Genomic DNA, 27,370 nt, shown 5'->3' with positions numbered 1-27,370 from the left:
TTCTGACAGACTTTAAACCCATTCACTCTTAGTATCATTTCACATCTGATACTGAAACACTGGATCATGAAACTCGTCCAAAATTCTTGTGCTGGAATTGTTTCTGGAAAACTACTATGTAAGATGACAATTCCAGTATAACATCAAGCTTTTCTATTAAATATTCTCATGTACTCCCCCCCCCCCCCTCCCCGTAATTTGCAGAATTCTTGTCTTTAGTAATTTGTTAGTCTTTAGTCACAACTTTTGAAAGCCTAATGGTCTCTTGCACACAAAGGAATGAGAGCAAATACAACAGTGTAATTTTGAAGAATGGCATGAACAACAATGAAGTCAGCCATGTGATACAAATTTGGGAGACAAGTGTCTTTTGGTTGTATTAGGTTGTTGACAGTATTAACCTGGGATAAGCTGATGTCAAACCTTGCAGTATGCTATGTGAACTTCAGTCTCCAAGGAGTAAATTAAAGCATGATTGCACAATAATAAGGTATTTTACAAGGTGACACAGAATACAGAGAATGCTGTTATATTCTGGAACACGCATATAGCAGTATTTTGTATTTCTAATTGAATTTAAAGGGAATCAAATGGAGAAAGAAGGATAATAACTACACTTTGAAGCCCGCCATCTCTGTGATTAATCTTGCTTCTGGGGCAAACTCCACAGCCTTAACAGGAATGGTATAAAGGTTTCCCCTACACCTCTTCACGCTAACAAAAACTTATCTTACCTATTAGGAGCTAATTACTTCATTAGTTTCATGTTCTATGGATCATTTGCATAAAAAACAGTGATGACATGGGCCCAGTCATTTTATATTACATCATAATTATTTTCTAAATGTGCCTAATGTTGATCATTTAAAAGTTATTATTATTATTATTATTATTCTTTACTTTCTCAGACGTTAAGTCTGGTTAAAAATGGAAAGTGACACGGACCTTGATCAAGCGTCACTTCCTTTTAACTGTATGGTATGTGTTATATTGCATTTAGGAACTTTCGGGTAATTGAACATGTATCAATAATTACTGATTTCTGTAGTTGTATATATAAGTTTGGATGTAGCTGTATTGCATTGATGTACTGGTGGATATTGTGTGGTATGACTCCTGTAGTTGATAGTATAATTGGTATAATGTCAACTTTATCCTGATGCTACATATCCTTGACTTCCTCAGCCAGTTGGATGTCTTTTTCAATTTTTTCTCTTGTTTTCTTCTGTATATTTGTTGTATTGGGTATGGATATTTCGATTAGTTGTGTTAATTTCTTCTTTTTATTGGTGAGTATGATGTCAGGTTTGTTATGTGGTGTTGTTTTATCTGTTATAACGGTTCTGTTCCAGTATAATTTGAATTCATCATTCTCCAGTGCACTTTGTGGTGCATACTTATTATTATTATTATTATTATTATTATTATTATTATTATTATATGCAGATGTGTGTTAGTAATTCCTTACCATCATCTTTTACACATCACTGTAACACAAATTCTTTTACAAAACAGAGTGAGTTGTGAAAGAGAAACTTTTTCAGATTATTTTCAAATTTTACTTTGCTGATTATCAGACTTCTTATATCACTGTGTTAAGTGATCCAAAAATTTTGGCTGCAACATTATGCAAACATTTTTGTGCTAAAGACTATTTTAATGTGGAGTAATGTCATTCTTCCTTCTGGCAGTGCAATTATGTGCAGAAATGTTTCATTTAAACTTCAGTGGATTATTTATAACAAACCATGAGGGAATAAATATACTGTGAAGCAGTAGTCAAAATGCCCAACTCCTTAAAGAAATCTCTACAAGATGATGATAGGTGAGCACCACATACTCCTACAGCACATTTTTGAGCAAAGAAGACTTGCTTTCCGAAAGATGAATTACCTCAGAACATTATTCCGTGTGGTATTATTGAATGAAAATATGCAAAATATGTCATCTTACTAATTTCTCTCTCGCCAAAGTTTGCAATGATTCTCAGTGCAAATATGGCAGAACTAAGTTGTTTTAGGAGTTCCAAGATCTGCTTTTTCCAGTTTAAAGTCTCATCAGTATTGACACCTAAGAATTTTGAGTTTCCGCCCTAGTTATTAAATCCTCACCATGTGTTACCTTATCACTGGTGTAATAGCCTTAGCTGTCCAGAACTTAATATGTTCTGTATTTTTAAACTTGAGGGCAAGACCATCTGCAGCAAACCAGTCAATGATACTTTTAAGAAACTTGTTTACCATTTTTTTCTGTTGCTGTATGTCGGGGTGGATTGATTACAACACTAGTGTCATCTGCAAAAAGCACTAATTCTGTTTGTTGTATACTGGATGGGAGATTGTTTACACATATGAGGAATAACAGATTTAAGATTGAGTCTTGGGGAACCCCATATGTGATTTCTCACCAGTCAGAAAACTTTCTGCATTGTTTTGGTTAGATATTACATTATCCATTGGTTGGCTATACCATTAATCCCACAAAACTTCAGTTTATCTAGGAGAATATTGTGATTCACAAAGTCAAATGCCTTTAATAGGCAACAGAAAATACCAACTGGCACTATTTTGTTATTTAATGCAAATTTGATGAGTTAACATGTAAATGGCAACTCAGTAGAACAACTCTTCTAAAACCCAACTGTGATTTTCTGAGGCAAATACTGTTGCTAAGATGAGATACTATTCTAGAATACATCACCTTCTCATAAATTTTGAAAAATGTCAGTAGCAAAACAGGCCAGTACTTACTGAAGTCCTTCCTATCACCTTCCTTAAAGAGGGGTTTAACAATGGCATATTTCAGTCTCACTTGAAATTTGCCTTGAGTTAGTGATTCTTTACAAATTCAGATAAGACAGGTATTATTATATGGGAACAAATATTTAGTACTTTATTGGAAACACCATCAAAACCAGATGAGCTTTTGTTTTTAAGAGAATGTATAATTTTCTTACTTTCTCAAGGAGAAGTTGGTGGTATATTCATATGACTGAATTTCATCAGAGTTGGTTTCTCAACATATTGGTGTGATGTTTCTCTGGAACTGTTTGTCCCTTTCTGCTACATTTAATAAATGAGTATTAAATATATTTGCTATCTGTGACACATTGATAGCCCTTGTACTCAGTTGAACAGTAATGTTATCCTGTTCTGTCTCTCACTTCTCTACATTCCATATAGCCTTCAGTCTGTTGTTGGAATCACTGACTTCTGACAATGTGCACTTGCCTTGATTTTCTGATAATTTTTCTTACTAATTTTGAGTAGTTTTTGTAGTGTGCAACTATTGCAGGATCTCTACTTGTTCTTGGCAAAAAGTACATTTTCCCTTTTCCTTTCACATGATACTTTAATCCCTCTAGCGATCCATGGTTGTTTTAAATCGTTAATGTCCCTTCTGATTAGCTTATGTTGATAGCTATTTTCAAATGATGATATGAATTTATAATGATTAAATTTTATGTTAGCATTTGGTTCATCATAAATTTCATCCCATGTCGTCATCTGTACACTATTCTTAAAAAACCATTTGTCCTGGAGTCATTAATTATTCTAACTGATTTCCCTGAGGAGTATCCATACTGTAAGGCACCATGTTATTTATCCTAACTAACTGTGCATCATGATCAGAGATACCATTTGTTCCTCAGTAAACAGTCATTTTCTTGCTTTGAGCTTCACCAGAGAAAACATTATCACTTAGGGTCCTACTGTCTTTATCCACCAGTGTTGGAAAGTTGATTATTGAGATCATATTGCAGAATTCAAATAAGGTTTCCAGATCATTTTTCCTATCAGAATACTTCAGAAAATCTGCACAGAAGTCACCACAGACTATTAACTGCCCGCTGCTGTCTCACAGATAGTATAGTAAGGAATCCAAATTCCTCAGAAACAATTCAAAATTGGCCAGTGTAGATTTATATATATTTACAATTAAAAGTGAACTATTTCTCAGTATTAATTCACAAGCACACACTTCTATGGGCTGATCAGTTCCTTCAAATGAAGCCCAGTTCCACTATATTATGGAAGCTAATTACTTCCAAAGTTTATCTTTTCTTGTTTCTTTGTTTTGTCAAACATAAGGATGAAGAGAAATAGATTAGAAGGTATAGCTGGATACCTTCCACGTGAAGTTACATTTCTAATCAACACTCAGGTAGATGTGTTCCAATCGTTCATACACCACCTCAATCTGCAGAGAAAGAGGAGACAGAGCTGCTTTCATTGCAGAAGATGATAATGGTGGCACTGTCATTATTGTTTGCTGTGAGACAGCAGGAAATTCAGGAACACCATGTGCAATATGCCCTACCTTTGGTTTGAAGACAACAGATTGGTTAGCAGATTCACACCTACAAGTGCAATTACATATCACTGGATTTCTACTTGCTTCCATAGCCTTCAACATAGACATTTCTGCTTCTGCAACTTTCTGCTTTTGCATCTTCCATCTACAGAATCTGTAAACCTTTGTAGGAACAACTGCAGTTCATATTCTGATAAATGAAAGAAGGAAGTTTCGGGCTCAACATCCCACTGACAGAAATCATTAGAGATAGAGCACGAGGTCATTTAGGGCAAGAATGAAGCAGGAAATAAGTCATATCCTTAGAAATGAAACATCCCAGCATTTTCCACATAAAATCTAAATCAGGATTACTTAAACTGTCCCCATTTAAACCTCACTCCTTCAAAATGTGAGCCCAGTGTGCTAAACACTGAGCCACATCACTTGGTTACATGTTTTGTTACTCTTATATTTTGTTCATGGTCTTCTCCAAGCTATATTTCTGCTGAACAGTTGAAACATGCCTGTGGGAATGGACAGATAAGAGATCATCTTATCACCAATCTGATAACTTTCCTTTACCCCACCAAACATTAACATACCATGGCACAAGAACCAAATTCTTGTCATTTATAGCACTCACCAGATGGAGAAAATACCACCACAGTTTAAGATACATAGTCATCTGCTGTGCATTCTGGTGAACAGGTAAATCTAATGCCAAGCTGAAACCAATCATCTTCTCAAATTCATGATTCTTTCTCCTCTCATAATCTTCCATAATTCAGAAATCTTCTCAAACTTCTTCACATTCTGTGGTTTTGAAATAGAAATATGCTTGATGTAATGTCACATTGCAATGTCTCTAAGACATATCAAGGAGTTCTGCAATTCAAACTGTCATATGACAGTCAGGGTTATGCTGAGGTGCTGAAATTGTTACAACACAAAAATCTCCAGTACACAGTTTCTCCCTTGTTTTAAGTAATAACTGCAGATAATTTTAAAAATCTCCCCTCCCTTTCTGACTTCTCTCTTTTAACATCAACAACTACATTCTGACACATTATATATGTTCTGTTAATATGCTGAAGACAGCTTGTCCCCTTGTTTCACTGGATGTTACTACACCCTGACTGCCAACCCAAACAACTGGGAGTTGGAGTTGCAGAATCACAGGAAACTGAATGACACTAGCTAGTATTAACAGCTTTCTGGTCACCATCAAATTTAGCTAGCCAAAGCAAAGTTAACACTTGCTAAAATGTTACATGTAATTGCACTTGAGATTACGGATGCTATAGATTACAGATGCACGTGTGCCTCAACAATACAGATAGCCATACCATAGGTGCAAACACCTCTGGTGAGAGGCCAGACAAATGTGTGGCTCCTGAAGAAGGGCACTTGAATTTTCAATTATTGGTTGGTTGGTTGGTTTGGGGAAGGAGACCAGACAGCGTGGTCATCGGTCTCATCGGAGTAGGGAAGGATGGGGAAGGAAGTCGGCCGTGCCCTTTCAGAGGAACCATCCCGGCATTTGCCTGGAGTGATTTAGGGAAATCACGGAAAACCTAAATCAGGATGGCCGGACGCGGGATTGAACCGTCGTCCTCCCGAATGCGAGTCCAGTGTCTTACCACTGCGCCACCTCGCTCGGTTCAATTATTGTAGGAGCCATAGTCGGGTTGACTGGCTAATCTGGCCTTGTAAAATCAACCAAAAGGCCATGCTATGCCGGTATTGCGAAGAGCTGAAAGCAAGGGGAAATTACAACTCTAATTTTTCCTGAGGGCATGCAGCTCTAATGTATGGTTACATGATGATGGAATCCTTTTGGATAAAATACTCTGGAGGTAAAGTAGTCCTCCATTTGAATCTCCAAATAGGGACCACTCAGGAACATGTCAACATCAGAGAAACAAAACTGGCATTCTACAGGTTGGATCATGGAATGTTAGATCCCTTAATCAGGTAGGTAGTTTAGAAAATATAAGAAGGGAAATAGAGAGGATGAAGTCAGATATAGTGGGAATAGTCACGTTCGGTGGCAGGAGGAACAGGACTTCTGGTCAGGTGAATACAGCGTTATAAATACAAAATCAAATAGGGGTAATGCAGGAGTTGGTCTAATAAAGAATAAGAAAACAGGAATGTGGATAAGCTACTATGTACAGCATAGTGAACATGTTACTGTAGCCAAGATAGACACTAAGCCCATACCCATCACAGCAGTACAGGTTTGCAGGCGAACTAGCTCCGCAAGTGATGTAGCAATTGAGGAAATGTAAGATGAAATAAAAAAAATTTATTCAAATAGTTGAGGGAGATGAAAATTAAACTGTGATGGAGGACTGGAATTCAACAGCAGGAAAACAAAGAAAAGGAAAAATTGCAGGCGAATGTAGACTGGAGGAAAGGAATATGAGATGAAGCCACCCTGGCAAAATTTTGCACAGAGCACAATTTAATTATCATTAAGAACCACGAAAGAAGGCTGTATATGTGGAAGAGACCTTGAGATGCCAACTGGTTTCGGACTGATTATATAAAATAAGACAGAGGATGTGGAACCAGATTTCAAACTATAAGACATTTCCAGGGCCACATGTGGACTCTGACCATAATTTTTTGATTGTGAACTGCAGATTAAAACTGAAGAAATTGCAAGAAGATAGGAAATAAGTTGAAAGAACCAGCGGTTGCTGAGAGTTTCAGAGGGAGTATTAGGCAATGACTGACTAGTAAAAGGAAAAGAAATACAGCAGAAGATGAATGGGTAGCCTTGACAGAAGAAATAGTGAAGGCAGCAGAGGATCAAATAGGTAAAAAGACAAGGCCTATCACAGGATATATTGCATTCAATTGCTTAAAGGAGAAATATCAAAAGACAGCAAATGAAGCAGGCAAAAGCGGATAGAAATGCCTAAAAAATGAGATTGACAGGAAGTGCAAAATGGCTAAGGAGCAATGGCTAGAGGTTAACTGTAAAGGTTTAGAAGAAAATTTTGCTAGGCGAAAGATAGATACTGCCTACATGAAAATTAAAGAAGAAAAGGGAAGCAGCTATATGAATATCAAGAGCTCAGTTGGAAAACCAATACTAAGCAAAGAAGAGCAAGCTGAAAAATGGAAGGAATATATAGAGGGTCTATATATGGGAGATGAACTTGAAGGCAATGTTGTAGAACAGGAAGAGGATGTAGATGAAGATGAGATGGGAGACATGATATTCCAAGAAGAATTTGAAAAGCTCTTAAAGGTGTAAAAGAAAACAAGGCCCATGGAGTAAACATTCCATCAGAATTACTGATAGACTTACCCATAACAAAACTATTCCATATGGTGTGCAAGATGCATGAGACAGGCAAAATAACCTCAGAATGTAGCAGGGGTAAAATACAGGGAGTAAAAGACATTTTACAATTTGTACAGAAACCAGACAGCAGTTATATGGGTCAACAGGCATGGAAGGGAAGCAGTGGTTGAGAATGCAGTGAGACAGGGTTGTAGCCTGTCACTGACATTATTCAATGTGTAGAATGATCAAGCAGTAAAGGAAACCAAAGAAAAATTTGGAGTAGGAATTAAAGTTCAGGGAGAAGAAATAAAGACTTTGAGGTTTGCCGATGACATTGTAATTCTGTCGGAGACAGCACTTGCAAGGGCAGTTGAACGGAATGGACAACACCTTGAAAGGAGGATATAAGATGAAAATCAACAAAAGCAAAACAAGAATAATGGGATGTAGTCAAATTAAATTAGGTGATGCTGAGGGAATTAGATTAGGAAACAAGACATTAAAAGTAGTAGATGAGTTTTGCTATTTGGCCAGCAAAATAACTGATGACAGCTAAAGTACAGAGGATATAAAATGTAGACTGGCAATGACAAGAAAAGTATTTCTGAAGAAGAGAAATTTGGTAACATTGGATACAGATTCAAGAGTTAGGAAGTCTTTTCTGTAGGTGTTTGTCTGGAGTGTAGCCATGTATGGAAGTGAAACATGGGTAATAAGCTGTTTAGACAAGAAAAGAATAGAAGCTTTTGAAATGTGGTGCTACAGAAGAATGATAAAGTTTAGATGGGTACATTATGTGAGTAGGTAGAGGACAAATGTAAGGATGTAGAGGCGCATATCACTAGGGGTAAGATAGATACTGCCTACAGGAAAATTAAAGAGGCCTTTGGAGAAAAGAGAACCACTTGCATGAATATCAAGAGCTCAGATGGAAACCCAGTTCTAAGCAAAGAAGGGAAAGCAGAAACGTGGAAGTTTATAGACGGTCTATACAAGGGCGATGTTCTCGAGGACAATATTATGGAAATGGAAGAGAATGTAGATGAAGATGAAATAGGACATACAATACTGCGTGAAGAGTTTGACAGAGCACTGAAAGACCTAAGTCGAAACAAGGCCCTGGGAGTAGACAACATTCCATTAGAACTACTGACAGCCTTGGGAGAGCCAGGCCTAACAAAACTCTACAATTTAGTGAGCAAGATGTATAAGACAGGCGAAATACCCTCAGACTTCACGAAGACTATAATAATTCCAATTCCAAAGAAAGCAGGTGTTGACAGATGTGAAAATTACCAAACTATCAGTTTAATAAGTCACGGCTGCAAAATAGTAACACAAATTCTTTACAGACGAATGGAAAAACTGGTAGAAGCCGACCTTGGGGAAGATCAGTTTGGATTCCGTAGATATGTTGGAACACGTGAGGCAATACTGACCCTACGACATATCTTAGAAAATAGATTAAGGAAAGGCAAACCATTTCTAGCATTTGTAGACTTAGAGAAAGCTTTTGACAATGTTGACTGGAATATTCACTTTCAAATTCTGAAGGTGGCAGGGGTCAAATACAGGGAGGGAAAGGCTATTTACGATTTGTACAGAAACCAGATGGCAGTTATAAGAGTCGAGGGGCATGAAAGGTAAGCAGTGGTTGGGAAGGGAGTGAGACAGGGTTGTAGCCTCTCCCCAATGTTATTCAATCTGTATATAGAGCAAGCAGTAAAGGAAACAAAAGAAAAATTCGGAGTAGGAATTAAAATCTATGGAGAAGAAATAAAAACTTTGAGGTTTGCGATGACATTGTAATTCTGTCAGAGACAGCAAAGGACCTGGAAGGGCAGCTGAAAGGAATGTACAGTGTCTTGAAAGGAGGATATAAGCTGAACATCAAGAAAAACAAAATGGGGATAATGGAATGTAGTCGAATTAAATCGGGTGATGCTGAGGGAATTAGATTAGGAAATGAGACGCTTGAAGTATTAAACGAGTTTTGCTATTTGGGGAGCAAAATAACTGATGATGGTCGAAGTAGAGAGTATTTAAAATGTAGACTGGCAATGGCAAGGAAAGAGTTCCTGAAAAAGAGAAATTTGTTAACCTCGAGTATAGATTTAAGTGTCATGAAGTCGTTTCTGAAAGTATTTGTATGGAGTGTAGCCATGTATGGAAGTGAAACATGGACGATAAATAGTTTGGACAAGAAGAGAATAGAAGATTTCGAAATGTGGTGCTACAGAGGAATGCTGAAGATTAGATGGGTAGATCACATAACTAATGAGGAAGTACTGAATAGGATTGGGGAGAAGAGAAGTTTGTGGCACAACTTGACTAGAAGAAGGGATTGGTTGGTAGGACAAATTCTGAGGCATCAAGGGATCACCAGTTTAGTATTGGAGGGCAGCGTGGAGGGTAAAAATCGTGAAGGGAGACCAAGAGATGAATACTCTAAACAGATTCAGAAGGATGTAGGCTGCAGTAGGTACTGGGAGATGAAGAAGCTTGCACAGGATAGAGTAGAATGGAGAGCTGCATCAAACCAGTCCCTGAACTGAAGACCACAACATCAACGAGGAGGTACTAAACAGAACTGGGGAAACAGGAAATTTGTGGCACAACTTGACTAAAAGAAGGGACTGGTTGATAGGACACATTCTGAGAAATCAAGGAATCACCAATTTAGTATTGGAGGGAAATGTGGCAGATAAAAATCATAAACACAAGAGATAAAGACAGTAAGTTGGTACAGAAGGATGTAGGTTGCAGTAGTTAGTCCGAGTTGAAAAAGCTTGCACAGGATAGTGTAGCACGGAGAGCTGCATCAGACCAGTCTTCAGTCTGAGGTGATAACAACAACAGCAACAACAAGAACATTATTAACCACATAAAATGTCGAGCTATCTATTACCTAAAGGCAGTTGTGGCCACAATGCCGCCAATAATAGTCAATGCCATTTGATTTCTATCACTTCAATTCAGGTACTCAGAGTTCATTACATCAAAGCCTCATCGTATCAGGAGGAGGTGGAGGAGCAGTCTGGCAAAACAGGAATTTCAGGCTTAAGCTACAAGAAAAATATGAAAAACATTTCACAGATACAGAGAATTAATAGCCGGCACTTTTTCTACAATTTATTTGACCAAATAAAAAATGCAAATAAAACACAGCTTCCCAAGTACTTCTTGGTCAAAGTGCTAAAGACCAGCGTTACAAGACCAGGTTTGATTCCTGACTTGACACACATATTATGTATCTCATAATGAACTGATACATCTTACTGTTTTACATAAAAGACTGTTGAATGGCCGCATGCCATCTGAGGGAGGAGGGGATGAAATCTGATGAAAAAATTGCATCACTGTTAATGAACTATGATATTACTGGTTTTAATTACAAATAATACTTCATACCATTCACGATCATGCTGTGACTCAATACATTCAGACGAGACCCCACGAACTGGATGATGAGTCGAAGAGTACCAAGATTTTTCTTGATCTGGGACATCATGTATCCTGTTTACTGAAACTGGACCTGGGAATTTAACAGCAAAAAAATAAAGATTGAGTCCTTTTAAATTGAAGTAAGTATATGTTGTAATTGAAGTAAGTATATGTAATACCTGATCCTATAAGTATTGTATCCTAAAGAATTTAGCAAAATTCATAAATTTAGCAGCTCACCTGAGACAATAGAAATAGAGAACCTACAAAAAATAAACTATATTTTCATATTCTCATAATATACACAGAGGTTGGGCAACAATATGAACACCCAGATACAAATATTTCACTTACAGAATCCATTTTTTTACCTGTAACAGACTGACACCACCTTTTATTTTCCCATTTCAGTATAACACCCCTATGAAAGTCCTGAGACACTATTACATCTGTAATTGTTGTGATGCTGTGCTGATCTATGGTCATGTTTGACCTTACATAGTTCAATCAAGGCCCATTATCAGTTCCCACTTAGTTGGTGCATCAGTGAGAGCAGTCACAAAACTATTAGGGGCACCTCGAACTACTGTATACATAGGCATACTAATATCTTCATATTGTTCCCACAATCACATCCATATCCAAAGTAGGGTCATCAATGAAGTACAGTACTTAGCACTGAAAGCAAATTTATTATGAACACCAACATACAAGCAGAACAGAACTAAATTACTCAATTGAGCATGTGGCAATTTATACAAACACTGAAAATCCCAGAACAGAAGAACATAAAAACCATAACAAAATTCAAGAACATTCCATAAATGGTAAATACTAAATAACAAATAACTGCTTGTGGTTTGGTTTGAACTGGTGACCCTTAGCACACCAGTTAGTGATGCTAACCGCTACGCCACACATGCAGCACAGCTCATAGCATTGCTCCCTCTGCTGGAGAAACAGTAATCCGCTGTTTCAGAAGTTCTCATTGGAGTCGACTGCAGCACCCTGGATCTAGATGTTGTCAAACGTCCTCTGTATCAAAGTGCTGGTGGATACTTGTGTTCTATATGTTGTCACATCCTCTTCGTGATGATGACCATCGAAAGTAGCTCCTCTGGTCAAAGCTTTGTGGTCGCCTAGAGTGTCTTCAGTTTCCTTGAATTGAAAGCACCCATTGTCAATCTGCACCTCGGTACTGCAGTGTGGCTTCATATGGAGGACACGGACAATGTCTTTGAGCTTTTGTCTTCTTGATGAAGGGTCATAATCCTTTACATCGTATGTGACAACTGACAAGCGACGTAGGCTATGACATGGCCCAAAGTAACACTTTAGTAACTTTTCTGATAGTCCCACTTTCTGCAAAAGCGTAAAAAATATCCTGGGCTGTAGCTCACTGGCCAGTGCTTGGCATTCTAGCCTCTAGTGCTCCTAGCCCTCATGGGCATCCACAGTGTGTATGCAAGCCAGCCATTTTGCTTGCTTAATCCTGGTGATGAGATGTTTCATGTAGTCATCCTGAGTATTGTCCAGATGAAATGGGAACAGTGTACCCATTGTTGTTTCAGCGCCATGACTGTGGAGTAGAAAGAATGATGTGAAGACTGCAACATCTTGCTTTGCTGCATTATATGCAAATGACATGAAGAGCAGTACTGTAGCCCAGTCTCCCCGTTTGACATCAATGTACACAAGAGCGTATCTGCCAACGTCTTATTAAAGCAATCTACGAGGCCATTCATATGTGGATGGTAGGCAGTTATCTTGTGGTTTATGCCACAATATCAAATTACCTCTGATACTTGTCTTGACAGAAAAACTTTTCCACTATCATAGATCATCAAATTGCTTCACGCTTTAGAATTATGTCTATACGGGGAACCTTGTAATTTCTGGAGCTTAAGCAGTCAGATCAGCTTTGGTGGCAGTGCAGCACATGAGGTAGTCAATTCCCATTTGTTGACTTCAGGACCTCAAAAGGTCAATTCCAATTCAATGGAATGGTGCTGCTACAGGCAAGATTTGTATGAGAAGCCTCAGAGGTAAATGCGGCATGTGCTTCCATTGGTGGCATTGCTTACAGCGCCAGGTAAATGCGGCATGTGCTTCCATTGGGGGCATTGCTTACAGCGCCAGGTAAATGCGGCATGTGCTTCCATTGGGGGCATTGCTTACAGTGCCTCACACAGTGACTAACAGATCGGCTGAAACCTGGCCGTGATACCCAGCCATAGATGAGCTCATGTGACAAGCACTAGTTCCTCTTATGCAATGCTCCGTTTATTAACTGAAATTCTCTTCTGGTCAGTTCCTCTTTCTCTGAGGCTTCTATAGTGTTCAACAATGCTGGATCTTCCCTCTGTTCAGCAGCTATGTCATTTAGTGCAGAGACGACTGAGATTTCATCCTTGCTGCTGTGTTCCACCAATGGATCCCTTGAAATGCAGTTGGCATCCTTGCATTTGCATCTGCTTTCGTATATCACTGTAACATCATACTTCTGAACCCTCCATGCCATCTCATCAGTCGATCCAACGGATCCTTTTGCCTAGTGAGCCAGTATAGAGAATGGTGGTTGTAATGCCACGACGAAGCGTAGCAAAGGCGCAGCAGTTGAATAAGTGAACGCTCATGCCATCTGCTGGATAGTTGCGCAAACAAAAGCACAGGTGCTTCCACCTGGTGGCAGTCAAATGAAATAGCGCTACGAGTAAGACATTATCTGAATAGTGCTGCGCCCGGACGACGAAATAAAGAAGCATGAAACTAGGATAATATTATTACATATGGTAAAAAATATCAAATGACTGTAATTGAATATGGTAATGTTATGGTATGTCCATTTGTAAATAGAGAACTTGGCGTAGTGTAAATTAATGTTTAAATGTGAGGGAAATCCCCGAGAACGCGGACAATACAGGTTGGTGCGTCAATTTGGCAGTAGAGAGAGATGTGTTCTGGAACTGTTCAGATGCAGAACAGAGATTACACGGCGCGAATGTGAAGGTTTAAGCACGGTACGGTAATGTTGCTTATAGACAGTTAAAAGTGAGCTTACAACAAACACGAACTGGATTTATGGTGTGTCAGCAAGTCAAATGGACAATAAGGCTTGCAGGATGCAACATTTCGACGGAGACAGGTTGTGAGCAATATAGTTGCTGTTCCCACTCAAAAAGCACATGGCACGCCTTGTGGAAGTCTGCGTGATTTACGACGGACTGCAGCAACCAGCAGCAAGGAAAGAAGTGACCAGTGTCTGCAGCTTATGTTGCAATGTGATCTTACTACCATATGAGATCCATTGATGAGCTCACGCAAGCACAAGCAACGAACTAGTAGTTATCGTACGACGGTGTTTTTATGAACAGTGCATTTTATACCGCCGCCATAACAAGTGGATTTATCCGTAGCGAACCAGTTTATGTATTTATCAAGTCAAGTTCTCTAAAGTGTAATGTCTGAGTGAAATAACAAGTTTGTGATTCAAAGTGCATTCCATGAGTGTCATCAATTATTTACAGAAAATAGTTCACGATTATCCCAAATCCATCACTTAACGCCGGATTATACAACTGACAGAAGACACCATGTACTATGCCACATTAATTACACTTCAACTCGATGTGGTGGCTTTTCAGTACATTATCAACGTAAAAACTCATTCAGTTTCATTAGAACAAAATGATTCTAAAGTAATGTTTTTAATGTCTCTAGTAACCATCAGTTCTATAGTGTTCATTGATTATTCAATTAAAGAATTTATTGCCACCACAGTACTCATTGTATCATCAGTACAATGCAAATTCAGTAACATTAAAATCATTACTGACAGTTGGTGTACATCAATCTAACTTACAGCAAGTTCAAGTGTTTATCATGTGTGTGTGTGTGTATATTGTGTTACGTAAATGTTGTTCGCCTTTTAGGCGTGATTAACGTACATCAGTTAGTGCAATCTGTTCAGTCACTTCAAAGAGGTTATTTTTGTTAATGAAAATCAGAATTCATTTAACATTTGATTTCTTGTATGCCATAGCCAATATTTATTCAGTAATTCTGTGTAGTAGTTTGAACTAAAGCTATTCAGGCTTATTACATGCGATAGCCACTTTCCAGACGTCTGATGTCGCATGGTCTAAAAATATTACAGTACATTCAGATAGTGGCATCGCATGGTCCATAACAATTGTGAATGGTTTGCCAAATAAATATGTCCAGAAACGGTTGATGGTCCACACAACTGCAATGTACTCTTTCTTAGTAGTAGAGTAGTTGACCTCAGACTTGGACAGTACTCTGAAAGCATAAGCTATTACCTTTACAAAACCTTCCTGAATTTGTACCAGAACTGCCCCTGTCCCATAATTGCTAAACATTATTATGCAGTTCTATCTCGGCAGTCTCATCATACAGTGCTAAGACTGAAGATGATGGTGGAACCTTCTTGAGAACAAGGAATGATCTTACTTGCAACTCAATCCACAAAAATTTGGCATCTCTCTGCAGTAGTTTTTTGCAATGTATGTGCCTTGGTGCAAAAATCCTTTATGAATTGCTGGTAGTACCTCACATCATAAATATACCAAGAAGTCACCAAATCTGTGACTGCTCTTATTGTCTCTGGATCGGGATGGACTCAACATTAACTTGGTGCCCCAAGATTTTTATTTCTTGGATGGTGAAGGGTCACTTTTTGGGATTCAATTGGAGCTGTGATTTGAACACACTTCAACATGGTTGTCAGGCAGCTGAGATGTTCTTCAAATGTCTTGGAAAAACTACAGTGTCATCCAGATAGGAAACACATTTTCCATTTCAGGTGTCAACAGGTTGTCCAAATCAAATAACTTTGGACTCATAGAGGCCATAAGAAGCTATGAAGGCAGCCTTTTTCCCAGTCAGCTTCATCAATCTCGATCTGTTGTTAGCTCTCCTGCATGTCCATAGTTGAGAAACACTTTGCTCCTTTCAGGCAATCTAGGGTGTAATCAACGAATGGCAGTGGGTACACATCTTTCTTCACGATTTTGTTCAATGGCCAGTAGTCAAAACAGGAACACCGTGCCATCCTTCTTCTTCGCAAAGTTCATAAGAGAGGACCATGGACTCTTGGCTAGTTGGTGGATGATCCCTACTGTTGATACGGTGTTTTACCTTGGGCTGCTTGGTCTGTCTTTTTTCCACTTCAGATCTGAAAGCATGATAACTGGTGTAGAACAGCTAAAACTCACTGACATTGTTCCTCAGTCAAGCCAGATCCCATTGGCAGTTCATTAACAGGTTCCTCCGTTGTGTTGCCTGCAGTGATAGCAGAGCACGATCCTTTATTAACTGCAATGAGCCGCCCTTCCCAGACTGGTTCAGCTGTTCTTTCACATGTACCTTGAGGGATTAGTTGTGGCTGCTTATGACAATTAGTGATTTAATGCTCTCCTTGACTACAATGCTTACGATCATTGCGGGCATTTGGATTTCTTTTATGAGCCTGACTAGCTTTTTGTAATCAACAAAAGCTTCATAGTTCAACTGAGCACCTAGATTGGTGGTTGGAATGCATCTCATTGATGAAGGCAGGATAACAACATTTTCAGTGGCAAACAACTGCACAGAGAATTCTTTGTTATGTATGCTTGTTGGAATAGCTTTATTAATTTGGAGTTTCAATCTTCCACAGTCTTCAACTGCTTGTGATGCCTGCAAGAAGTCCCATCCAAGAATGTGTGTCTTTGTGGGTTAGGGGCATTCAACGACAAGTTTATCAGTGGCCATATGAAAATAGAGGCGAATGTGGTTAAAATGGAGAAAATGTGAGAAAAGAGATATAATTGTACTCACTCTCCCTGAATCTCATCCATGATCGCTCATACATTCTTAGCAGCTTACACCATAGGACATAGCATTAAAATTGTTTGGATGTTTGTGTAGCGGCACCACCTTTTAGGATAGGGAAAGTTAGTTTTGTGCGATATTCTGAGCACAAGGTGCGGGCCGGACTGCAGTGAGTTACGCATACCGGCAGTTGCGAAGGCAAATAGAGGCCACAGGGACATAGCACTGCTGGAGAAGGCACACACAGCAGTTTGCATGGCGCATGCAGAAGGGGGCCACTGGCCAACCTAGCATGTTATGTGTACGTGATGCGTAGCGATGCGCTTAGCAAAACAGAGGCGCACAACCGAGTATAAATAGGTGCCATTTTCTAACGAGATTCATTAAAGTGTGGCAGCTCTCCTGGATGGCAGGGCGTGTCACACCACCGGCTACACACAGCAGCAGATGGGGCGTCAGTGTTCTAGTCCACAGTGGGTCATCGGTTCGACCCCCTGAGGCCGACGCGGGGTCTGTAGCCAGCCAGCCAGCGGCAGGCCACTCCACTGCTCACTACTGCGGGCAGTCGTCCCGGATTCCGACACACGCCGCCTGTTGTCGACGTGTCCTAAGCCACACCGGCGAAGGAACACGGCACGGACCATCTCGCAGTTGTCAGCAGGCCGCTCTGCGGCTCCTCGGAGCGGCGCGGAGGCAACGAGGACGGTCACAGCTGAGTCAGCAGGGACGCAGACTGCCGAGTCAACTGTGGCATCCTGACAACGACACAACTCCTGCTGGCATACGAGGCCGGCTTGACACAGCATTGCATTACAAGGGCCGCTGGGGTGCTTTCTCAGCATTGCGGGGGCCTGTGATGCAGACCAAGAGGAACGAGGGCACTGTAGCTAAAAAAACAATAAATCACTCGGAAAGTTCTCGCTGAGTTTTAATACGACACCTCCTGGCATCACCCACTACATTTGGCACCCATCCTCTACATTTGATGTCTTTCCACTACATTTGGTCATCCTGATACATTCAGTGGCAGAAACAGCCACAACATTTGAAAACTGATAGGTAAATCTACTAAGACAAAGGTAAAATTGTTTCACAGGAATATGTGGCTGGCTGATCACTTACAAAGAACACAGCTGAGCCAGCCACCCTGATAACATTTTAAAAACATCACCTCAAAGTTTTAGAGAACAGGTTGGACAATTCACAAAATGTTAACAGTCGGGCCACACGAATTTGATTGTCAATTAAAATAAAGAGAGAGAAAGAGAGTCAGTTCGTACCTGAAGGATCCCTCAGTTGTTGTAACATCCCTTACCAGAAGATCTTGGTGCATGTCTTCTGCAACTACTTTCATGAGTGTGAGATTTTATTGGCTTATGTTACATTTGAATCCATACTGTGACATTCTGTATGAAAAACTCACTTACCCATGACATTGGGCTCTATTCTCCAAATGTTCTGCTAAGTGGACTTCCCGCTGTTGTTGCATAACATTTTCTTTAGTTCAGCCTGGAATTTGTCCTGGCCAACAAGCCTCTTTTCATTGTTCTCAAAGCTGTGGTGTGCAAGTAAAACAACACATCTGCCAAGCGCATCACGTCATCCGACCTGTTATATTTGGTGACTCAGTCAAATTCTTTCGGCCACTTCATCGTCTTCATTCTACGAGGGCTATCCACAAAGTACATTACGTTTTGGAATTAAAAATAAAGAAAGTACTGAAAATTTTTTTTTATTATATACAGATGAAAGCCACACTTAAATACTACTTTTCTACATAGTTGCCATTTAAATTAAGGCACTTAGCTTAGCGATGGACGAGCTTGGAAATTCCTTCGTCGTAAAATTCCACCGCCTTCGCCTTCAACCACGTGGTTCCCTCTTTTGGTACAGAAAAGGTGTGATTTTTGTGGATTTCCTGGAAAGAGGCACTACAATAAACTCTCAAAGATATTGCCAAACTCTGCACAACCTCAGAAGAGCAATACAAAACAAGCGCAGGAGAAAGTTGGGCTCAAAGATCTTGCTGATTCACGACAACGCCCGGGCCCACACGGCAAATGCCACTCGTGAAGTTCTCAAATCTTTTAAGTGGGAGTTGTTTCCTCATCCACCGTACAGTCCCGACCTGGCACCGAGCGACTTCCACTTATTCCCAGCAATGAAGAAGTGGTTGGCTATGCAGCGTTTTGATGATGACGCACGGCTTCAAGAAGAGGTAACCACGTGGTTGAAGGCGCAGGCGGCCGAATTTTACGACGAAGGAATTTCCAAGCTCGTCCATCGCTACGATAAGTGCCTTAATTTAAATGGCAACTATGTAGAAAAGTATTATTTAAGTGTGGCTTTCATCTGTATATAATAAAAAAATTCCAATACTTTATTTATTTTTAATTCCTAAACGTAATGTACTTTGTGGATAGCCCTCGTATCATCTACGGAGAACACTGATGAATGCTTGATGTACAGCTAACATACTGCTGGCTTGCCTTTTATCCATTGGTCTTGTGAATATACAGTCCAGGAGAATGATATACTGCTTGGATTCTGGTCTGTCCATGTAGATGATAGCTTTGATGTTGCATAATGGAGCCATGGTCATGTAGAGGTTTTGAAGTGCCAGGCATCTCCACCAAACAATGTCACATAGTAACCACAATCAAATCACAATATGAAATCAGGGTCATCAATGAAGCACAATGGTTAGCACTGAAAGCATGTTTATTACAAACATCAACATACAGACAGAAGAGACCCTAATTCGTGGACAGTGTGTGCTGCTATTTATATGAACATCAAATATTCCAGATTACAAAAACGTGACAAGCATAAGAAATCTTGACAACCTTCCACAAATGATAAACACTGAATAACAAATAACTACTTGTGGTTAGGTTTGAAGTGGCGACCCGCAGCATGCCAGCCAGCGATGCCACAAAGGATGCAGCACACAATGCATGCGGCACAGTTCGCAGCAATATACAAAGTTCACAGAAAAGGGGTATCTGATTAATATAAGTCACTAGCTAAATACCATTAAAGTTACTGATAAAACTAGAAGAGATCAAAGAGGCCTTTCACCTCTCACAAGGAAATCCCTTCAATGAAACAGACTGTTGAGCTTATGCATATAGAAGGTGAAGAAGAAGAAGAAGAAGAAGAAGAAGAAAATATTATGATTGGAGCTACACAAACAAAAACATTTGCAGTTGAACTGCTACTGACAAACAACTTCTAAATCAGGTGAATACAAAGAAGAGACCTCAGTTTTGTAAAACCTGTACTATCCACCAAAGCAAACATGTGAAGTATCCACCAAAGCAAACATGTGAAGTGATTACTTAAGTCTACTATTAATATGTTCCACACTGAAGAACATCGTTATACATAGATCTACATCTACATCGATACTCCACAACCCACCGTAAGATGCATGGCGGAGGGTACCGTTATCACTACTTGTCATTTCCCCTTCTGTTCCACTCACAAATAGAGTGTGGAAAAAACGGCTATCTATATGACTCCATATGAGCCCTAATTTCTCGTACCTTATGTTGGTGGCAGCAGAATCGTTCAGCAGTCAGCTTCAAATGCCAGATTTCTAAATTTTATCAATAGTGTTTCTTGAAAAGAATGCCACTTTCCCTCCACAGAATCCCATTTGAGTTCCCAAAGCATCTCCCTAACACTTATGTTTTGTTCAATCCTAATATAACAGATCTAGCAGGCCTCCTCTAAACTGCTTCGATGTCTTCCTACAAACCAGCCTGGTACGGATCCCAAACACTCAAGCAGTATTCATTGCAGGTGAACCACACTTTCTTCAAATTCTCCCCATAAACCGAAGTCAACCATTTGCCTTCCCTACCACAGTTTTCACATGCTCATTCCACCTCATATCGCTTTGCAACGTTAAGCCCAGATATTTAAATGACTGGACTGTGTCAAGCAGGACACTAGTAATACTGTATCCGAACATTACAGGTTTGTTCTTCCTCCTCGTCCACATTAACTTTCATTTTTCCACATTTAGGACTAGCTGCCATTCATCACACCAAATGGAAATTCTGTCTAAGTCGTCTTGTATCTTCCTACAGTCACTCAACTTCAACAACTTACCGTACACCATGGCATCATCAGCAAACAACCACAGATTGTTGCTCACCCTGCCTTCAAAATAATTTATGTCTATAGGGAACAAAAGTGGTCATGTTAGACTTCCCTGGGGCTCTCCTGACGCTATACTTGTCTCTGATGAACACTTGCCATCAAGGACAATATACTGGGTCTCATTACTTAAGAAGTCTCCGAGCCACTCACATATCTGTCAACTTATTCCATATGCTTGTGCCTTCATTAACAGTCTGCAATGGGGTACCGTGTCAAATACTTCGAAAATCTAGAAATATGGAATCTGCCTGTTGCTCTCCATCCACAGTTCTCAGTATATCGTGTGAGAAAAGGGCAAGCCAAGTTTCGCACAAGCAGTGCTTTCTAAAACCATGCTAACTCGTGGACATAAACTTCTTAGCCTCAAGAAAGTTTATTATATTCAAACTGAGAATGTGTTCAAGGATTCTGCAGAAAACAGAAATGAGGGATATTGGTCTGTAATTTTGTGCTTCTGTTCTTTTACCTTTTTTATATACTGGAGTCACCTGCCCTTTTTTGAGCCGCTCGGGACTTTGTGCTGGGTGAGAGATTCACAATAAATGCAAGCTAGGTAAGGAGTCTATGCCATAGAGTACTCTTTGTAAAATGGAACTGCGATTCCATCTGGACATGGTGATTTATTTATTTTAGATGCAATCACACCAAGTATCAGAAATTGTCAATCTTTTTCCAGTGCTGTTTGCAAAAGGTTTTGCCCCATGAGGCACGCTTGGCATAATATGGTGTACATCCATTCAAATATGGAATGAGTATATTCCAAAACTAGTATGGAAAATAAACATTACCAACTGCTGCAATGGTGATACTCTAAAAAGCAAAGTCCCAATTCCTCATTGTGTATTCACAATTTCTGCTATGCTCTGTCTAGTGAAGGTGATGGTTTAGCAATCTGTAATGTTCATTGGTAACACCAAACAGTACAAAAAGAGACAGATAAACATGTAGTCATTGTTGGAAGACAAAAACATACTGTAGAAGAGATAGTGGGAATTATTTGTTGTATGGCATGAACATAAAACATGTTGCTGATTACTAAAACTTCACTACAGATGTCAATGAAAGATTTTGAAATTTTGGCAGAAAAGGAGCACCACTGGAATGGAAGATATAAATTTCAGGGGAACAATCCAGCGAACTAGATATTTGCCATTAATTTTAGCTATTTGGCAATCAGAGCTTCATTTCAGAGCTTTGCATATTTAATACGCAATGCGAAGCAATTTCTATGAAGATAATATATTTGTGTGTTTCACACTGAAGTACTTTCATTACTAACTAATAAGCTTGGTTACCTCCACGCCATGCCAGTACAAATCATACTAATATTGGTGAGAAACAATGTATTAGTAACTAAACACATTACCCTTCATCATTCTCAAAGCAAATTCAGTCTTCAACTGTGATAATGTAACGAGTTTGCAAATTATTTTTTAAGTTTCATTTTATTCATGTGTACCGAATAGATTCTGTGACAGCTGGTTGTCACTTGAAACATATTATCACAACACCATCTCTGTTGCAATTAAAATGCCTTTATTAATGCAACTGATTTCAGAATTTGTTACTACATATTCAAACAATGGAAACTCCAGGCTGGAATAACAACAATATGGAAAGGACATATTGTTACTCACTATCTAGTGGAGGTGTAGGGCCACAATCAGGCACAATGAAAAAAGGAGTGCTAAAATATTAAAGCTTTCAGTCAAAGTCCTTCTTCTGCAGTAGAAAACACACACACAAGTACAACTTACACACACATAGCCACTGTCTCAGGACACTAGAGCCTCAATCTGTGTTACATTCATCCTACATATGGACGTGTGTGTGTGTGTGTGTGTGTTTCTACTGCAGAAAAAAAGACTTTCTTGAAAGCTTTAATATTTTAGCAGTCTTTTTCACTGTACCTTCTGCAACTCAACATCTTCCCTACACGGTGACTAGCATTCTATTCTTTTCATATTTCTGGTATTTCATGCTCAGGCATATCTGCTAACAAAAATTTTATCATAGTAAATACATAAATTACATCAAACATAGTGAGTAGAAGAAAAAGTGTGCCGTCTCCACTAGTTCACAGGTTCCACCGTGAGATGTCAGTTGCTCCGCTTGTGACCAACGGAAATACATGTTATTACGCCAAACGCTGCACATGAACTTATTCATTCATAACATTTATGTAATCATGTGAAAAGTAGATGGATTTAATTAACTTACCTAAGTAGACATCAGTTGTCAGCTAGTCTGGATAGCTTCCAGGCAGTCTTGGAAGTTTTTGAAGACTTCAGCTCCTTCCAAATTTGTTTAATGCCAGTGAAAAACCGGCATTTCATATAATGAAGAATCAGCTAGGGAACGATGTCCATTACATGATCTTTGCAGCACCCAACATTAGATATTTCAACACTTATGTGGTCCAAACTATTGAGGCAATCATAAAAAATGTCGCCCCATAAAATGTCCTCACGGAGTTTACCGCGACTATATTTTCCACCTACATAACAACATTGAAGACGCCTTTCGATGGATATGTGAGCAATGCCTTTTCTGTAGAAGAGCCGTAATCTCTAATAGATGTAAGTAAAGAGAATGAGATGTCAGAGGAATTTCCACTTAGAAGGCACAAATACTTACGGCATTTTACGGCTTTTCTTGCTCGATGCACCACGGAACCTGCCAGATGATAAACTAAACATTCCTTTCCTGTGGTGCTTTCGAGACTCTCCGGAATATGTTGTGGACTGGGATGAGCCTCTGAAGTTATGTGGAACATGGGAGCATTTTTTTAATTATGTCTTCCTTTTCCAGAACTCTGTCTCTGTTCTTTTGCTGCAAATGTCTGGCTAACGTCCTCACTTGACATACATATGACGTCAATGAAAATTCACATTTACATTTGCAGTTTCCGCTGGAAGATAGGGCTAGTTTTACAGGAATGTAAACACACTGTAACATGTGAATGCTCAAGAAGTCTTATTACTGACGGGTGATCATTGCAACTCGGAGACCTTACAATACTGATGCAGTCAAGACATAGCTGAAACCTTTTCCCCACAAATATTCAGATATCGCCAATGTACTTTCAATGGTTACTCTTAGACACTGGAGAGTTCTTTCCGAAGCAAAGCTGTTATTTTTATCGGCGAGAATACTTTTCCATTTCACTGATGTTCTGTGAGCCTCTGAGTTTTTGTAAAATGCATCCTTAGGAAATTAAGAATTAAGTGCATCCACTACGTTGTTCATACATCTAGTGAATGATTCCGTTGATTCACTACCTTCGAATCCTGTTGCTTTAAATTCCCTGAAGAATTTTATGTCGTTGGCTAGTGACTTCCTGTATAACTGCAGGGCTAATCTTACATTCATTCTCTGAAATGACGTCAGATTCAAGTCGGTGGAAGTTAACTTGTGGCAAACTATCAATCCAGCAAACCCTGGGAAATTATCCTCTTGATAGACTTTGCGATAAAAATTATAGTTAATGATCTCGTCGTTAAAAAGTACTTCGGTTTTATCACAGAAATTATTTCTTACGCACTTTATTGCGTGAACAGCATCTGAAAATGCCCAAACTCTTCTGGTTTCGTCACGAGGATTTGATATAGAGCAAGTTACTTTATTTTTTTTTGCCACTAATTCCAAGACATTGCCAGACGTTTTTATTCGGTTGACTGTCATCACAAGTGAATGCAATAATTCTTGTTCCAGCTGGATAATCACTTGAATTAATATCTGCAAGACGACGTCGCCTGGAGTTGCATTGCGACTTGCATACACAGCAACAGGTTGGATCCAGTTAAGCAACAGAGGAGAAAACATGAACACGAGAGCATGAGTGGCAAGTTTATTCTTACAGTCATCCGGAGTATACTCTCCTAAATTGAAGAAACCATCCACTTTCAGGGAATTGTTATTAAACTGCAGTTCTACTTGGAGCTTAATTTCATCAAAAATCAGCACACCTAAGCGTTTGTTTTCATCTTGTTCTTCCCGAAAATAATTCTTAATGGCCTTCACAGCGTGTGTATTGATTCCATATGAGCATTTGAGACCCTTTACTAAATTTCGAAGGTGTGTTTCAGAAGGAAGTGGCAACAAATCATGCTTCAAACAATGTCTGTATCCTTTGGGCGACTCAAATTTTTAAGAGCACGCTCTCTAGAAGAAACTCGTCATCATACCGCATTCCCTTAGTGCTTTTTAATTGGCATGTCTTTATCATAGTGTCTACTATCATTTTCTGTTTCTTACTCAGTTCGGAATGATCTAGGAGATTTGATTGAGCTGTCTTACGCTTTTCGTCTGAGACCTGCTTTCACAGTAGATGGATTTCTGCATTCGCTGTTCTTAGTTTATTACGTAACCCCACAACTTCCAACTTCTTACACTTAAATGTTCTCTTTCGTGAAATGAGCACTGCACCGGTACCTTCTGTACATTTTCCTCGACAAATGAAACACTGGGAAACATCGGAACTTCTTGTTGAACGTTTTCTTTACAGCAGCTACTCTTTTGTGAGTGTTTTACTGGCGGTGGTTTTCTTTTGTGTAATAGTTTCGATAGATATTTTGGTACATTTTGAAATAAATGAGGAACTGCCCCTGATTTTAGAGACCACCTTTGTCTAGGAATTTTAACTTGTTTACCCTCGATGATAAACACGTCAGCTTTTATAATAAGTTCCTCATAAAAATGTGAATCACACACGAAACAATTGCGAGTTAGAATGCTGTCTTTCCGAGGATTTGCTCTGACCCATTTTGCAAATTCTACTTCATCTTTTGGAGGCCTAAAAAAATGTTTACCTTTACTTTCTCGGTAGCCAGATCTGCACGCTGGAATGAAACAAGTCGGCATTTTTTATCCTTCTTCAAATACGAGTAACTGTATCCCTAAACACCACTTATTCACCACAGAATTCAACGCTTCAACGTTCACTCTCAACACCATAAATACACACTCAAAATAAGCACAGACAATAGCGAAACACACCTTCGGATAAAGCAAAACCGCACGAACTTGAGTCTCAAGTGACAGTGCTGCTCGTAGTTCACAAGCACGCCACCCGCCCTATGCTGCCTGTGTTAACGGGTGGGAGTAAGCACACTTTCTCTTCTACTCGCTATGCATCAAGTGCCAATTCTGCAACCATTTGTATTCACAAAAACAAACCATTTGTGGCAGAAATGATATATCAACAATATATTCTATGCAATTTCTAGTCATTTACTGTGGTAAAATAATTAAAGCTGAAGATGGTTATACAAATAAAATATGCAAGTACAAACTTGTCTTTTTCTCTCCATTTTACATCTCATTTCCAATGGTATAGTTTTGTTGTCAAGGCAATTAAAGCATACAAAACTAAATCAGATCAGTTAGTAGACAGCGTGGGTTAGTGGGTGGATGTGGAAACTGTTGTGGACTGTTAAGGCAGCCAGTCCACAGTGAAGTAGCCGAAAGGGCACGCGTCAACTCACGCCGTCTGGCGTTAAATCTGGAACAGGATTCGTAATGAATGTGATAAAGAAAAGAACGTAGCTACTAGAACACTTAACTTTTATATCGTCCTTTGGTATACAGCATTCTGGATGATACAAGTGAGACTCTATCTTGAGGTACATGCAACGTTACAAATGGTTAATGGCGCCTTGCTAGGTCGTAGCCATGGACTTAGCCGAAGGCTATTCTAACTGTCTCTCGGCAAATGAGAGAAAGGCTTCGTCAGTGTAGTCGCTAGCAAAGTCGTCGTACAACTGGGGCGAGTGCTAGTCAGTCTCTCGAGACCTGCCTTGTGGTGGCGCTCGGTCTGCGATCCTGACAGTGGCGACACGCGGGTCCGACATGTACTAATGGACCGCGGCCGATTTAAGCTACCACCTAGTGGTGACACCACAGAAACGAATTTGGGTTTAATGTTCCACCAGAGATGAGGTCTTTACAAACAGAGCACACCACAATGGTCAGAAAGGAGATAGTGTATTACTAAAACCAATGTGTTTTGAGGACTGCATTGGTTTATGGACTGTAGACTGCTTAGTGTGTCACTGCAAATTAGAAAATTCTCATGAGTTTAAGTGGAAGTGTAATGAAGGGCTTGGATAATGGCCACTAGTTCTGCAGTAAAAGCACTGCACGTGGGGTAAGGAGTGTTGCTTGAGACTCCCTGATTTTGTGAGGGAAAGCTGACATAATTGTCAACTTCCAAGCTGTCAGTACTGATGACTTTTGAATCAGGAAATTGGCCAGGAATGAAGAAGAGCAAGTGCTAAAATGTAGACAGGTCTAATATTTCCTTCGGTCTGAAGGATAGGTCCA

General features: G+C 39.5%; 1 protein-coding gene across 4 annotated transcripts in view; it reads right to left on the bottom strand.

Annotated features, from left to right (window-relative positions):
• LOC126249058 (uncharacterized) overlaps positions 1-27,370 on the bottom strand; it is a 177,743-nt gene that overhangs the window by 27,232 nt on the left and 123,141 nt on the right. For all 4 annotated transcript variants that reach the window (XM_049950699.1, XM_049950700.1, XM_049950698.1 and 1 more), the window contains one exon: positions 11,009-11,132. In XM_049950699.1, the coding sequence (XP_049806656.1) occupies positions 11,009-11,132 (124 nt within the window). The remainder of the gene's footprint in view (positions 1-11,008; positions 11,133-27,370) is intronic.

This window comes from Schistocerca nitens, chromosome 3, assembly GCF_023898315.1.
Source record: "Schistocerca nitens isolate TAMUIC-IGC-003100 chromosome 3, iqSchNite1.1, whole genome shotgun sequence".
In the NCBI taxonomy this organism is placed as follows: domain Eukaryota; kingdom Metazoa; phylum Arthropoda; class Insecta; order Orthoptera; family Acrididae; genus Schistocerca; species Schistocerca nitens.
Note: the sequence above shows the minus strand (reverse complement) of the source record. Positions and strands in the feature narration are given on the sequence as shown.